This window comes from Frankliniella occidentalis, unplaced genomic scaffold (assembly GCF_000697945.3).
Source record: "Frankliniella occidentalis isolate FOCC.00 unplaced genomic scaffold, Focc_3.1 Scaffold358, whole genome shotgun sequence".
Lineage (NCBI taxonomy): Eukaryota > Metazoa > Arthropoda > Insecta > Thysanoptera > Thripidae > Frankliniella > Frankliniella occidentalis.
The window spans coordinates 167535-182973 of record NW_026267481.1 but is presented as its reverse complement, the minus strand read 5'-3'; the positions used below and the strand labels follow the sequence as shown (position 1 = coordinate 182973).

General features: G+C 41.7%; 4 protein-coding genes across 7 annotated transcripts; 3 read left to right on the top strand and 1 right to left on the bottom strand.

The window, feature by feature from the left end:
* The first annotated feature begins 670 nt into the window (after positions 1–670).
* Positions 671–4423, top strand: LOC113215257 (uncharacterized protein K02A2.6-like). Its single transcript, XM_026434860.2, has one exon. The coding sequence runs from the start codon at positions 671–673 to the stop codon at positions 4421–4423; it is 3753 nt and encodes a 1250-aa protein (XP_026290645.2).
* Positions 4424–5415: 992 nt separating this feature from the next.
* LOC113215255 (cytoplasmic polyadenylation element-binding protein 1-B) lies at positions 5416–8765 on the top strand. 4 transcript variants are annotated; one of them, XM_026434858.2, is made up of 6 exons: positions 5416–5547; positions 6780–6916; positions 6989–7065; positions 7178–7336; positions 7424–7679; positions 7782–8765. In XM_026434858.2, the coding sequence occupies exons 2-6, from the start codon at positions 6862–6864 to the stop codon at positions 8096–8098; spliced, it is 864 nt and encodes a 287-aa protein (XP_026290643.1). In that variant the 5' UTR covers positions 5416–5547; positions 6780–6861; the 3' UTR covers positions 8099–8765. The 4 variants fall into 4 exon arrangements, with proteins under 4 accessions (XP_026290643.1, XP_026290641.2, XP_026290642.1 ...); XM_026434856.2 differs by lacking the exon at positions 5416–5547 and adding an exon at positions 5576–5691; XM_026434857.2 differs by lacking the exon at positions 5416–5547 and adding an exon at positions 5745–6333 and having other exon boundaries at positions 6706–6916.
* Positions 8766–11086: 2321 nt separating this feature from the next.
* Positions 11087–13332, top strand: LOC113215254 (putative nuclease HARBI1). Its single transcript, XM_026434852.2, has 3 exons — positions 11087–11634; positions 11745–12075; positions 12148–13332. Exons 2-3 carry the CDS (start codon positions 11745–11747, stop codon positions 13143–13145), a joined length of 1329 nt encoding a protein of 442 aa, XP_026290637.1. The 5' UTR covers positions 11087–11634; the 3' UTR covers positions 13146–13332.
* Positions 13333–13335: 3 nt separating this feature from the next.
* Positions 13336–15399, bottom strand: LOC113215256 (uncharacterized). Its single transcript, XM_026434859.2, has 2 exons — positions 15272–15399; positions 13336–15151 (listed from the first exon to the last, which is right to left on the bottom strand). The coding sequence occupies exons 1-2, from the start codon at positions 15290–15292 to the stop codon at positions 14138–14140; spliced, it is 1035 nt and encodes a 344-aa protein (XP_026290644.1). The 5' UTR covers positions 15293–15399; the 3' UTR covers positions 13336–14137.
* Positions 15400–15439: the final 40 nt, after the last annotated feature.

Below are 15439 nucleotides of genomic sequence, written 5' to 3'. Positions count from 1 at the left end.
CCCGGGAGACGTGGTCGTAGGGTCAGGAGAGCAGCCACAAACCACCCACACACGCCCCGGTTGAAATTTCGGTCGTAGAGGAGTTGTGGCTGGATGTGGCTGGGCCCCGGTGCGATAGGCAACCCAGGAGACGAGGTCGTAGGGTCAGGAGACCAGCCATAGATCACCCACACACACCTCGGTTGAAATTTCGGTCGCGGAGGAGTTGTGGCGAGTTGTGGCTGGGCCCTGGTGAGATAGGCAACCCGGGGAGACCTGGTCGTAGGGTCGAGGGGCCACCCGGGGGGACCCCTTGGGGCCTTGGGGTTATGTGAGTAGCCGTAGCACCATTGTGGCGCTTTGTGGCTGGCTTTCTGGAAGGTCGGGCATCTATAGTCGATCCGGTATAAGCTGTTTTCCGGGGCCCCTTTTGTGGCCGCAAAGTTGTGGCCACAAACATGCTCGTCACTCATACGTTGGACCCGGCCTCAGCTACACCTGAGAGCCGACCCCAACCTGGGAGTGAGATCGACGTTACTAGTGTATTGTGTGAACTGGTTGTATGTTGACTGCATGTATGTACTCGAGTGAGTCCTACAATAAAGACTATTCTGCTACATATTTGGATTTCCATCGTGTATGCCACCCCTCACTGCTCGGACACAACAAGTATGGACCCATAACAGACTCGATGCTGCATGACAGGATCATCTGGGGAGTTTATGACAAAAAATTGAGAGAAAATATCAGGAGCAAGGCTAAGCTACCCTTGGATGATATTGTGGACATTTGTAAGGCAGTTGAGGCTACTGCAAAGTATCCAAGGACTGAGGACGGTGAAGGAATCCTCACAGTTGACACAGTTCAACATGTTGCTAAAAAATTTAAGAAAAATCACCAAGGAAAAAATGGTAAAAGTGGTGGATCACTGCACCAAACCAAGAGCACAAACCCATGGCGGAAACATGGAAATAAGACTTACCAGAAAGGGGGACCAAAAAAATCAAATAAGTTCGCCTACTTGTGTCGGAAGTGTGACAAGACACATGGGGCAGGAAACTGCCCAGCGTGGGGAACTAACTGCACAAAATGCAATGGTAGAAATCACTTCGCTGCAGTTTGCAAGTCGAGGAAAGGGTTCAATCCGAACAAGCCTCAGAAAGATGTAGACAGCTTGTCTAAAGTCACTAATGAGTTGAGAGACATTCTGATTAATCCACGCTGGCAGAATGAGTTTCAACAGGTGAGTGTACATATGTTAACAATTGTGCATGACAATAATAAAAAAATTATTTTAAGTGGTGAGAGTACTCAGCCTAGAGATGAATATACTGAAGTGTTAAAACTTCAAAATGAACATTTCATCAAGTTCAAATTGGATTCAGGTTCAGAGGTCAACTCACTCCCACTAGCAGTATTCAAAATGATAAATAGAAATTATCCTGTTTACAAAACGGATATTATTCTAAAAGCCTATGGCAAAGTCCTGAGTACACCTGTGGGTGAGGTAAGACTTCTGGTAGAGACACCACATGGGGATAAAATGATGTGTAAATTTATCATTTCTAGCATTGAACCTAAGCCTTTGCTTGGGAAGGATGCCTGTGAAAAACTAAATCTGGTTGTTAGGGTGAAACATCCCATCAAAAATGTACAAAATATGGAAGCCTATTCCATACAACTTCCAGATTCAAAAAATGATTTTGTAAAAAAATATTTCAAGCTGTTCACAGGTATGGGAGAGTTCCAGCAAAAAGTGGAAATAATGCTAGACCCTACCTTCCAACCTGTAATGTGCCCGGCAAGGAGATATCATTTCTCTATAATTCAGCGGTTAAAAACCAAACTGGATGACTTGGAAAGGGATGGCATTGTTGCTAAAGTTACTAATGAAATTCCCAAGTTTGTCAGTAATATGGTGATTCGTGAAAAAAGCAATGGAGATCTAAGAATCTGTCTTGACCCGGAACAGTTAAACAAAGCAATTCAACGCTCAAGGTATGCGATTCCAACTTTTGATGAATTGTCTTACAAAGTGAGAGATCAAGAAATCTTCACAGTGCTTGATCTAAAGTGGGGTTTTTGGCATGCTACGCTAGATGAAAAATCTAGCATGTTGTGCACATTCTCCACTCCGCATGGCCTTTACAGATTCCTGAAAATGCCTTTTGGTCTGTGCAGTGCACCTGAGACATTCCAGTTTTTAACTGAACAAGCATTTCGGGGTACTGACGCCATAATTTACTTTGATGACTGTTTAATCACAGGAAAAAATTATGCTGAGCATGACTATAAGCTTGCAAAATTTATGGAGAAGGCAAATGAGCAAAATATTAGATTTAATATTGATAAGTTGCAATACCGTAGAAAGGAGGTAAAATTCTTGGGACAACTCTTGTCAAAAAATGCAACAAAAGTAGATCCTGAAAGGGTAAAAGCAATAAGTGCCATAAATGAACCCAAAACAAAGAAGCAGCTGCAAAAATGCTTGGGAACATTTAATTATGTGAGAAAGTTTTTACCTCAAATGGCTACAATTGCTGCACCCCTGTACCAATTACTTTCTAGTAAAGTTAACTTTCAATGGTTACCTGCACAAGCTCAAGCTTTCAAAGCTTTGAAAGAAGCATTAACTACAGCTCCAGTTCTTGCTACTTTTGATAGCTCCAAGCCTATAGTAATTCAGGCCGATGCAAGCCAATTTGGACTGGGATGCTGTCTGCTGCAAAATAAACAGCCTGTAGCATTAGATTCCAGGATCCTAACTGAGACAGAAAGAAATTATGCTCAAATAGAAAAAGAAATGTTAGCTTTAACATTTGCTGCCCAAAAATTTGAGAAATATATTTGGGGCATGCCAAATGTGCTATTTCAAACAGATCATCAACCTTTGGTATCCATTTTTAAAAAACCAATTTTCAAAATAACAAACAACAGGTTGAAAAAGATGAGAATTAAATTGCTCCGATTCCAACCTAACGTTGAATATTTGCCAGGAAAACACATGCATATTGCTGATCTGCTTTCTCGAAATTGCCTGAATGATCCTGTTCAGGATGATCCAGAAATGGTTGAAGTTGTGCATGAGGTGACAAAGTATTTACCTCTGAGTCCTGACTTGCGTCAAGAGCTTGCACAACAAACAGACAGTGATGTTGGGTTAACTGCTGTCAAGCAGTACTACAAAAATGGGTGGCCTAATACCCGACAACAAACTGTTGTCGAGGCAAGGCCATACTGGCAAGTGAGGAACGATCTATTTGTAGAGGATACTTTTGTAGTCCTCACAGATAGGATTGTTGTGCCACTCTCACTCAGAAAAATGGTACTAAAAAGACTCCATACTGCACATCTGGGCATAGAAAAGACCAAGGCCAGAGCTAGACAATCAGTTTATTGGCCAGGCATGTCAAATGACATTGCCACAATGACCAAAGAGTGTCGGGCGTGTGAACGTCATAGTGCCAGGAACTATCACGAGCCTTTAATTCCACATGAAATTCCGTCCCTTAGGTTTCAAAAAATTGGTCTTGACATACTGGAGTTGAACTCAAAATGTTACCTTGTGGTTGAAGACTATTTGTCTAAATGGCTTGAGATAAAGCCACTGACAAGTAAAAACAGCAAAGCTGTCATAGATCAGCTGCGTTTAATCTTCTGCACACATGGTATTCCTGAAATCATATTTGGAGACAATAATCCACTGAACTCCCAAGAATGTCATGAATTTGCAACCAGTATGGGAAGTAAAATTGTCACCAGTTCCCCAGAATACTCTTGCAGTAATGGACTTGCTGAAAAAGGAGTTCACATTGCCAAGCAAATGCTTAAAAAATGCAATGATGACAAGACGCATTATCTAGATGCATTGCGGGAATACAACAACACTCCATTAAGTGGAATGGATGTGTCGCCTGCAGAAATTCTAATGAGTAGGAAGGTAAGAACTGTTGTTCCAACACTAAAAAGAAAACTGGAACCCAAAATAGTTCTAATTAAACCAATCCTAAAGCGTCTTCAAGAAAAACTGAAGCTCAGGTATGATCAACGTGCTCGCCGCAAACCTATCCAGTTCAAGGAAGGTGATGCTGTAACAGTCCTGAGAGGGAAAAAATGGCATAAGGGTAAAATTTTTACAAAGCATCCTGCTGACAGGAGTTATGTTGTTGAGCTGTTAGGGGGAGGTACATTGAGGCGTAATACTTTCTTTATAAGACCTTCAATTACTGAACCTGATAGAGTGGACTCTAGTGCTGGTACTAATCACCAAATTGATATAGAATCAATACTTGTCAACCTGAGGGCTGGACAAAATAGTAAACCACCTGCTCGACCTAACCCTCCTAACCCTTGTCCTCCTCTCTTCACAGATGCAAACCGATCAAGGTCTGGGAGACGTTTGAGGAAGTCAGCAAGACTGACAGATGACAACTTTCAATATTAATAATTTCCAATATAAACATTTATTGAACTGGAAATTAATATTAACTGTATTCAATATTAATTATTCCAATATTACCGTATATTGAACTGAAAATTAATATTATGTTTCCAAAATAAAAATGTATTCAACTACTACTTCTATAGCAGAAGACCTGTTGATTACTGTTGTTCTTTTCCTCATTCCAATCATACCAACAGGAAACTAACCTCGATGAATATAATTTCATCCTAAAGGGGGAGGTGTTGTGAGTCAGACTAGTTGGTATGCCTGCTCACAATGCACCACTGTAAAGTGGGCCACAGAATAGAATCGACCTTAACAGTGATTGGTCACTACGTCGTCTGTCACTTGTTACCACACCCTGTACAACTGGTATACAGATAATAAATCCTCTCTCTCTCGAGTATTCCCTACTATGTTTACGCCGTAGAACGCTGGCCCGGGCCAGCGCTAGCCCGGGCTGGCGGCGGTGCGTTTACCCCGTGTGGGCCAGCTGATGAAAAAGAGCGCGGTTTTCAAATCTCGACGATCAAACCAAGTATTTTAGGGTAAAATACTTCTCCCGGTTCACGGTTTGCAAATCAGCGGGTGTAGAATATTTAACTCTTTACTACTCACATCATTTATCTATAGGATATAAGTGATAGCAACAATTTTTGAAATATTTACAGTATCTTAGATATATCAAGGTATATTGAAGAGGATAGTGAGAATTGAAGCTCTGGGTCGAATAGGGGAATTATTTCCTGTTGGGGTACGAAAGCCACACCGAAATGCCAAGTGCAATACACAAATATCGGGTATTTTAAAAGTCCAGCCGGAGATAGCCCGGGCGAAACGCGTTTACTCCGGGGCTAGACCAAGCAGAGCGGTGGAGGGGGGAAGGCTAGCGCGTGCTAGCGAGCGGCTGGCCAGCGCTGGCCGCGCGCCGTTTACGCCGGGGCCAACTTCCCCCACCACCGACATAGCACGGGCTAGCCTCCGCGGTGTAAACATAGTACCTGTTCAAGTGTGTGTCACTCTCATTCCATGCAGAGGTTGACGACCTCGGTCCACGTTGTCAAACGGCTGATTTCGCGTCGGCACGTGATCCAGTACTTCACGCGGCACCGCTGATTCTTCTGGTAAAGCCCAATAAAAATGTTTGATCTGTCCGTCGATAGTCCGATCGCGGTGTTTCAAAATGTCCAGCACGAGCGAAGTCTTACCGCTTTTACTGGCCCCCACGAGAGAGCAGGTAAAAGGATGTTTAAACTTCACGTCGCTCGGTAAGCCTCTCTCCCTCTCTCCGATGGTCTCTCTCCGTTGTCGCTCGCCGCTGGGGTCGGACACATATAGTAACTCAGCACACCATGTCGCCGAATCGCATACATGAACGCATAGAGAACGCTTGTGCCTAGGACGCCGAGGGGGGTGGGCTAGGCAATCTTCCGGTCTATCACGTTGCGATTTCGACCGTAAGCTCGTGGGTTGCGACGGTTCCGTTCAGCTGTTCTTGCAGTTCACAGCGTTGCCAGATTTGGCTGGACGCCCTGGAGGCTCGCGCGCACTAACCTATCACTCTATTGTTGTCTTTTGTTTGGGTGAATGTCGGTGAAAATTCGAAACGTCACCTCATTCTCTGCGCCAGCGGTGAGCGATCTTGTGTCTATTGGTCAAGAAAGCGGTCCATCACAGCCAAACGGCCGCCGAGCGCGAATCTGGCAACGCTGTGAACTGCAAGAACAGCTGAACGAGAACCGTCGCAACGTCGCTGCCGCAATTCCTCCCCGCATGCATACCCGGAGTCGGTTCGGTGACGGTTGTCCGGTTGTCCCAATCTCTACCAACAAGGTCTACCAAATTGGACATTATAGCGGTTGCTTGAAGATTTTGCAATGGCTGCTGATCAAGCTGCATTTTCAGTGCAGGTTTGGGGACTTTGATTTGAATAAATACTCATTTACACCAAGAACAACTTTTACATTTCAATCTCCTTTAGGGGGCTGTACCATAGTACTAATTCTAAGGTTATGTCATCAAAACATAACCAAAGCACTTGATTAAGTGTATGGGATAATCTTGATTTCCTTATTACGTAGTTCTAAAAGTATTTATATCTTCATCATTTCTTCATTCGTTGTAAATCTTGCGAATTTTTGGCTGGTTTCCTGTAGGCGTACCGATTAAAATGCGAATTGTTTCATACCCTCACCAGAGTACCTCACATTATACAATTTTGCTCTCTTCGCCTCATATAATTGAAATCTTGCATAGTTCACCTTTGTCATTTTCTTTCCCAGTCTCCATGGAGCCCAGGGTCCTTGCCCAACTCCATGTCCAGCTCTGTACCTAGCTCCCCTTTTTGTATGTCTAGCCCATTGCGAGGCCCAGGGCCCTTGACCATCCCTAGCACTCCTCCCGCTCCTCCCTCTCCAAGCTCTAGCCTCTTGAGTAGAATGAACTTTAGCTTGAGCTTGGACCAGCACAGGACCCAATGCTTAAATGGAGGCGGTGAGTAGACTTTTGTCATCTACTTATGTGCTATGGCTCTGTATCTAAATTAAGTTTGCTTGGTTTCTGCAGCTGATTGTGATGCTACTTGCACATGGAGTAAAACTCTACCTCCCAAGTCCTTTGAGGTGCCCAGCTTTTCAGTCAAGGTGAATCCTAAAGTTGATTCCTCATTTCATCATTTTGCCTTCAATTCATATTTTGCTTGTGTTTTTCTCCAGTCTGCATAAATTAAATCCTTTCTATTGATTGATGCTTTAGGTTTTTCTTGGAGGAGTTCCTTGGGACATAACTGAACCCATGCTTGCACATGAACTTAGACAGTTTGGAATGGTCCGTGTGGAACGGACTGTTAGCAAACAGCCTGGTCTGCCTCCGCCTAAAGGGTACGCGTACATCATCATGGGGTGTGAAAAGCAGGTAATTATCAAACTGTCAAACATTCAAATTTTTGTTCTGCAACTGTAAGTGAAACTTGTTTTATAATTTTTATTGCTTACTTTTTAGGTTGTAGCATTGCTTAAGTCTTGTCGATTCAACTGTGGAGGAGGGAGCTGGTACTTCAAAATGTCATCTAAGACGATGAAAGCTAAAGATGTTCAAGTCATTCCTTGGATGACAAGTGACTCAAATTGGGTATGCAGCCCCCGTCAAAAACTGGACCCAGAAAAGACTGTCTTTGTTGGTGGTTTACATGGCACGTGGAGTGCAAGTGTGTTGGCTACAGTTATGAATAATCTATTTGATGGTGTTGTGTTTGTAGGTCAGTTACATAATATATTTAATCTTCTATTTTTATCTGATAGCTTTTATTAGATTTGCTGTTCAACATTATGAGAGTATTGTTTTGAATGTCTTTTTGCAGGAATTTTCACTGACAAATTTAAGTATCCAATTGGATCTGCTCGAGTGACATTCAACAACAAACAATCTTTCTCCAAAGCTATTAATTCCCGCTTTGTCACAATCAAAATAAACCAGTTTGCTAAGGAAGTGGAGCTTCTCCCTTATCTTCAAGACTCTCCATGCGTTGTGTGTATGGTTAAGCTTGGCCCATACTTCTGTAGAGAATCACCATGTTTTGGGTATTTCTGCCGTTCCTGCTGGCAATGCTTCCATGCTCAGGGGAAGCGTGCATCTCACAAACATCTGACACGCTCCACCAAGAGTGTTCTGTCGTAGACGTGCCTGCAGTGACCTCAATAGATTGCCTTTGTACATGGTCTGCAGCCATTTCATGTGAAATTTTGTTTTTGTTTTTGAAAGTTTTCATTAATTATCATTCTACAGATGGTGCCTGTATTGTATAATCCTAGAAGAATTTTAAGTCTGTCAGTAATTTTATGACTATGTCCGACCTTGTTTCTTTTTATTCCATCACATCATTGCTTTTGCAGCCTTGCAGTGTTAGACAAAATCTCTTTTAGTAGGTTTTCCTTTTCAGTTTTACTTGACAAAGCTGGTTTCTTAAATATAACTTTACCTCAGTGAAGCTACGAAAAGGTTAATATCAAGTAGAATTTATTTTCTAATTTTAAGATGTGTGAATCATGGGAAATCCTTTGGCAGCGAACAGTTTGAAGCTTGCTGTGTTTTAAGCGTACTTTGTTTACCTTTTCTTTTTGTTTTCTGTTTTTATATCTAAGGGAAGTGTCAAATTCCTTACTGGCATTAACTTTTTCTCATGTCTGTCGGGTAAGTGTTACCAAAAAATCAAGCAAACGTAATTGTGAGAATTTGTCATATCTTTTTATTATTGTTTATTATTATTTTAAATAGAACAAAAGATAATTTTGCTTTGATAAATGTCTATAATCATGTTTTCAAGAAATCTTTTTTGTTTATTGGACGTTTATTCTATTTTTATTTACAACTTTAGAATGTCATCTAGCCAAACAACCACTTCGTCCATTCCCAAGGAGGAATTTGAGCACTGACTGTCAGCAGGACGTCAAAATAGTCTCCTATTTTGACGTCTTCCATGACTCTTATTGATGTCAGTTTGATCCTGATTTGACATTCTGAGTCAATTCAGTGCCACAATGACGTCAATAAGAGTCATGGAAGACGTCAAAATGGTCCCTCATTTTGACATGCCGACAGTCAGTGCTCAAATTCCTCCTTGAGTACCTGCTAACTAATCACACATTACTCTCTGAAAGTATTCCTGGTGCTGCGTTAAGCCCATATGCAAGCCCGTGTGCAGGAAAGTAAATGAAAAGCTGACCACTGACCCCAAGATAACATAGCAACAGATCTGGGTAGCCCAAAAAGAGGAATCAAAAACACACCTTGCGAGTGACAGCTACTTGAACAGAAGCACAAATAAATTTTGATGAGCTAAGAACTGCTTCATAGATTGGACTAAGTTTCTAATACAAACTTTCGAAAGCAGCTAAAGCATATGAAATTGATAATTTTCCAAATTCAGGACCTACAGAAAGGCTTTGTTAAATCATTCCTTTTGTTAGTTTCTTTACTTTCTTCTTTGGAAGATACGTGGGCTATAATTTGAACTGGCCGAAGTGATTGGTAGATAGGTTTATTGAAATTAGACTTACAGGCTAGAAACACATTCACACAAAGGCGTGCACAAACACCGGTAGAATAAAGGCTTGACTTGACTACAACACAGACTTCTCCACGACAGTTCTACACTCAGACCTCAGACTAACCAGCAGGAAGATCACATTGCAGTTTTGTCGTGGTGAACAGGCGCCGCGCGCCTGTCTAAACGGTTCTTCGTTTCGCTGTTCCTGCCGTTGGCAACGTTGCCAACGGCAGGAACAGTGTATAGTGAACACGTGACGCACCCGAAGGCCCTCTAGGCCAATCAGAAAGCCCCAAAGTCGACTTCGGGTAAAATCCCGAAGACTAAAGTAACAGTGGGACGACTATAACAGCGGAACGAAGAACCAACCGTTTAGACACGGTGCGTTCCGTTTTACGCTTCCACCGCTCCGAGCGCTCCCACCGCTCCAGCCGTTCCGTTTTTGTGGGAGCACGGGAGGACGATTCATTTCGGAACGGTCAGGAGCGTTGCTTGGCGCGCTCGACTGCTACGTTTGAAATTTGGAATTATTGAACAACTTGTTTATTGAGGGATTATGATACCGATGTTTCGCTCGCTCTTATTCGGGAAATATTCCCAATCGACAGGGTTTCGTCAAAAGGACATATCATTAGATGTCAAAGTCAAGATTTGGTAATTTTAGTGGCCCGTATTGATATCATTTGATGTCATTTGACGTCAGAATCACAGTGAAACGGGCCAACCAAAATGACCAAATCTGGACTTTGACAAAATATGTCATTTTGACAAAATCCTGTCAATTGGGTTGTTTTCAAGCAGTAGGGACGAAGAGATGTCACCCTTTCTTGGCATTACATAAACCTGTTATTTACCGCCAATAAGGTGACACAATAAACCCTTTTAGGCGACAAATAATTTGTTTCCAATAAAGGCAAAACATGTTACATTTTAAAAGTGGCATATAAGCTTGTCATCACAAAGGTAACACATTTCGCCTTATCCCATGGGTCGCCTCAAACAATTAAGCGCCTCAATTGCTACTAAGCCAACGGAAGTTAGGGGTTTAAAAATAAAAAAGAGGGTATATTTTTTATCAATAAGGAAATAACCATTGATTTCAAGAGATGATTCCAACCGTATAAAATAACTCAATAATTATTAGTCAACTGCTGTTCTAGTCTAGTTTTGCCATAATTTTTAAGGCGATAAATTTGTTGCTTTCGATTAAGCAATCAAGCCGCAAGTCAACGGAAATATAATTTATATGTGTCATTGGTTAACGCTTTTTATTTTTTATAAGAAGTAAACTTTTACGATTTATTAAGGCTTTCTATAAATAATGGTTCAGATGATATTAGTTTTAATAATTCTTGTTGTTGTTTCCTGGCAACAAATTTGTCGCTTTATATTTAGACAACTTACGCCTTTTAATGTACAGATAGATAGCCGAAGCAATTTTCGAAAGAAGAGGACCACATGAATTAAGTCCTCGAATAGAAAACTGTGGAGAGAGCAGTCCCTCGATATTCTGACGAAGAATTCAAATTTTCCCGCACAAATCTCGGACCGCTCCAGCCGCCCCACCTCGGGGAGGTGGGTCGGCTGGAGCGGTCGGGAGCGCTCAGCGGTGACGTCATATGCCGCTGCGGCAGCGCTGGGAGCGTATTTCGGAACGGAATGGGAGCGCTCGGAGCGGTGTTCACCACGACAAAACTGCAATGTGATCTTCCTGCAGGCTTCTTGGCGGGAACCGGGAACCCGCGGGAACCACAGGGTTATGACCAAAACAAAACAGTGCTACCAACTAGCATTTGTTAACAGCCATTTAGACTAACACAAAAAATAGACAGTTCTAACACTTCCCCTTTAGGATAACATATCCCCCCCCTATAAGTCTCCTGCAGGCGGTTACCACGAGTGCTTTCCATTCGCGTTCGGCTCAGTTAACCCACGGTCGACCGTAGTTTACGTTGGTGCTTTTCTTTCGCTAGCGCCGCAGCAGCACGCAGCAGCGCATACGAGAAGGCTTCGCCTAGCAGACTACCGTTCTGATTTGTTTGACATCACCTGAAAGTCCCGAGTTGAAATGCGAATTTCTCTAATTGTCGGCTTTTGCAGTATATTTTCGTTCTTTTATAAGTTGCCGAACGAAGAAGTTACAATCTGAATCCTGTATATTTTTGTGGTATGTTTTGCATTCTTTTGATGTCATGTACAACAAACTTGAAATCGTATGAGGGGTTAAGAGTTTATTGCTAAAATTATAAAATACTGAGTTTCTGGCTTTCTTTTCAGATGGACTTTGACCGGAATGACATTATGGAGAATGCGGGAGACCGTGGAGCCTTACAATTCCTCATGTCCGACAGCAGTAGTAGCAGCAGTTCTGATAGCAGCTCAGCTTCAAGTGGTTCCGATAACTTTGAGCTTTTTGATTCTAGTAATGCATCAGAGGAAGAGAATGAAGATGAGGAAATGGTTCAGATGTTTGCAGCTTATGAAGAGGTTTTGTTTGGTGCCCCTCAAGCAAGAGTTGAACAGTATCTTGAAGTTGTTCGTGAGAAAACTGATGAACAATTTCGAAAACACTTCAGACTTCATCGCCATGTGGCTTATGAGCTGATCGGTAAGTTGTTGTGAATTAGAGAGCAGTGTGGTGCTATTGTATGTATAGTACTTATTGCCTTATGTTCTGTAGATGAGCTGGATGCCAGTGGGTTCATCCCTAACCACCCTGGAGGAAAGGAGAAGAAAAGCGCAGAGCTAAGTTTCTTGATGTTTCTCTGGTTTGTGAGCAAAGACTCTACTCACATAGATGCTGCCGAAATGTTTGGATGTGGTGAAACAACAGTTTTCAGAATTGTGAGAAGAGTTACAGAATGGATTCTAACTATTATGCCTGAGCATGTCATTTGGCCCCAGGGCCCAAATATCCAACAAACTGAGGAGGAATTTTTCCTTAAAGCACAAGTTCCCAAGTGTATTGGCGCTATTGATGGTTCTCACATTGGTATTGAAAGACCTGAGTTCTACGGTGCAGTTTATTGGTGCCGCAAGGAAAAGTATTCTATTCTTCTACAGGCTGTTGTGGATGCTCGTATGTTGTTCACAAATCTGCATTGTGGAGATCCTGGTTCTTACCATGACATACGAATGTTACGAAGATCAGAACTGTACGCAGCAGCAGAGCGTCAGCTTGGGGATCTTTTCCCTGATAAAACTTTCCTTTTGGGGGACAAAGGATATGTTGGTGTGGGTAAGAAATGGATTGTCACACCTTTCAAGGACTACGGCAATCTTTCAGCAGAGCAGTCAGATTTCAATACACGAGTTTCGGTAACTCGTGTTCTTGTAGAACAAGCCTTTGGTATCTTAAAGGCTCGTTTCAGGTATTTAAGATGTACTATGAGACTGAGGGATGTTCATTTTGCTGCCAGATTAGTTGTAGCTTGCTGTGTGTTGCACAATATATGTATAAGGAGTCAAGATTTAGGACAAGACTTAAGAGACGAAGAGGAAGATAGTGATGATGAAAATGATAATGATGATGGAAATGAAGGCCCTGATTCTGACAGTAGTGATAGTGATGATGATAATGAAGAGGGTAATCGAACACTTGCTGTCTTCAAGAAAATGTATCCGAGGGCCCCTGACCCTGCTAATAGGCGTAGGTGTGCAGTTAATGCAGACAACTGACTCCATTTGTGCTTGAAAAAGGCCATTTTTAAGAGTTATGAATGTGATGCTTTATCAGTATTAATTGGTGTATTCGAATAGCATTATTTTAGGAGACCTTTCTTGCTGCTAATGGCTATTTCTTTACTTCATTTGTATGTCAATTGTATTAGTGTCAGTGACACAAAATATAAAAATCAATCAATTACTTTTGGTGTGGCTGTTTATTAAATTACTAACTATTTAAAAAAACAAACCAATTAAACTTTAGAATACATGAAGTAGTGGCGCAGTCAAAATACTGACACTTAACAACTAAAATATAAAAAGAAAACAGGAAATAAATGATGGGGTATCACAGTGTTCAGTCTTAAAGGAACATACAGTAACAACAGACCCGTGTGATGAGGATTGCCACTGCATGTTCCGTTAAGACTGAACATGAAGGACATCCACGTCACTTGGGTTCTGATATGGTAGAATTTAAGATTAAATAAAATATGTACATGTGGTGCTGTAAAGGAGGAGGGACTACAAATACTAAAACTTAATTAAAATATAGGAAGAAAACAGGAAACAAATAATGGGGTATCACAGTGTTCAGTCTTAAAGGAACATACAGTAATTTCACAAACTCGTGTGATGAGGATCGTCACTGCATGTTCCTTTAAGTCTGAACATGAACGACATCCTCGTCACTTGGGTTGTGATGATACATCTCTTTCATCAGATTAAGTAACATATAAACATTTGGCACTGTAAAGGAGGAGGGACAGCTGACTTAAAGTACAAACACTTAACTAAAATAGAGAAAGAAAACAGGGAACAAACGATGGGGTATCACAGTGCTCAGTCTTAAAGGAACATACAGTAACAACACAGTAATTTCACAAACCCATGTGATGAGGATTGTCACTGCATGTTCCTTTCAGACTGAACATGAAAGACATCCAAATCACTTGGGTTGTGATGATACATCACATTTATCAGATTAAGTAACATATAAACATAAACTATGGAAACATCACAGTTGAGTTCACATTCATTCTTTGGGCATGCATCATTTTTATTTTTTCTTCTTCTAAATCTATTTTCTTCCGCATGAGTTCCAATTTCTTTCTTAAATTTGCCTCCTTATCGGCATGCTTCAGTTTCTTAAATTCTAACTTCGACTTCTCCAGGGCATGTTTCTGTTGTTGGATCAATTTGTAATCTTCTGCTATAGCAATCTTTTTGCTCTCATAGAGTGATCTTTCAGCCTTCCGCTTCTCGGCTCCTGCGAGGAAGGTGCACCACATTTGTGAAAGGTTTGCTCTATTGGCTGCCTGATTTGAACCAGTTCCATGGGGCACCTTCCTCTTCTTCTTGTATTGAACCAGAGGAGTTGACGATGACTGTGGTGGTGGTGATGATGGGATTGTGCTGTCCAGAACATCTTGAGAACCAGAAGGAATAGAAGGAATGTAAGAAGAAACATTTGCAATTTCAGATTCTGGAATTTGCTGGGCCTTCCTGGGGTCCATCTTCATATTTTCATCATGGAGGTACTGCTCGGCTGGAGTTAATTTAACGCCCCCACCTCCTGAGGTTCTCTTATTTACAATTTTCATATTTAATTTACCTTTCGTATTGGTATATTTATTTTTGCACTGTATATCGGTTTTCCCAGGGAATTTATCAGCTACTAGTCTCCAAAATTTCACACCACTCACCACACCTGCCCATGACTTCTTCGTCAAAACTACGTCAATGAGCCTTTTGGTCTCGGGTAAAGGCCACAGATCTTGATCTTGATCTTCATTAGGGTCAGAAGGGTCTGACACTGTAGAAGCAGTAGACGAAGACGAGTTGGATGGTGCAATAACTGGAGCAGCTGCAGAAGAGTAGAAGTTTGGAGACGGAGCAGAAGATGGAGAAGTAGAAGTCACTTGAGCAGAAGGTTGAAGAATGCTGTTTGAAGTCCGTGATATAATCTTAAATTTCCCAAGGCTAACAAGTTTATTTAAGTTCTCCTGGGACAGAACAACCTGGACAAACGCAGATTAGAAAATTGAATTAAAAGTTTGAATGAGGCCATTGAGGTTACTTATCTCTCGAATCACAAGTGAAGTCAAATACTAATTGAATATTTTGTCACGAACGCTTACCGTGGACCCTGGGGTATTCATACTTCGCGTAGGATAGGATGAATGTAAGAAAAACTAACAATAATTCCTCTTCATTCACTCTGTTCCACGCTATCTCGTCTACCTCGGCACCTCGATCACGCTTTTTCCCGCCGATTCAATGTTTCTTCTTCCTCATTTCTTCAACGA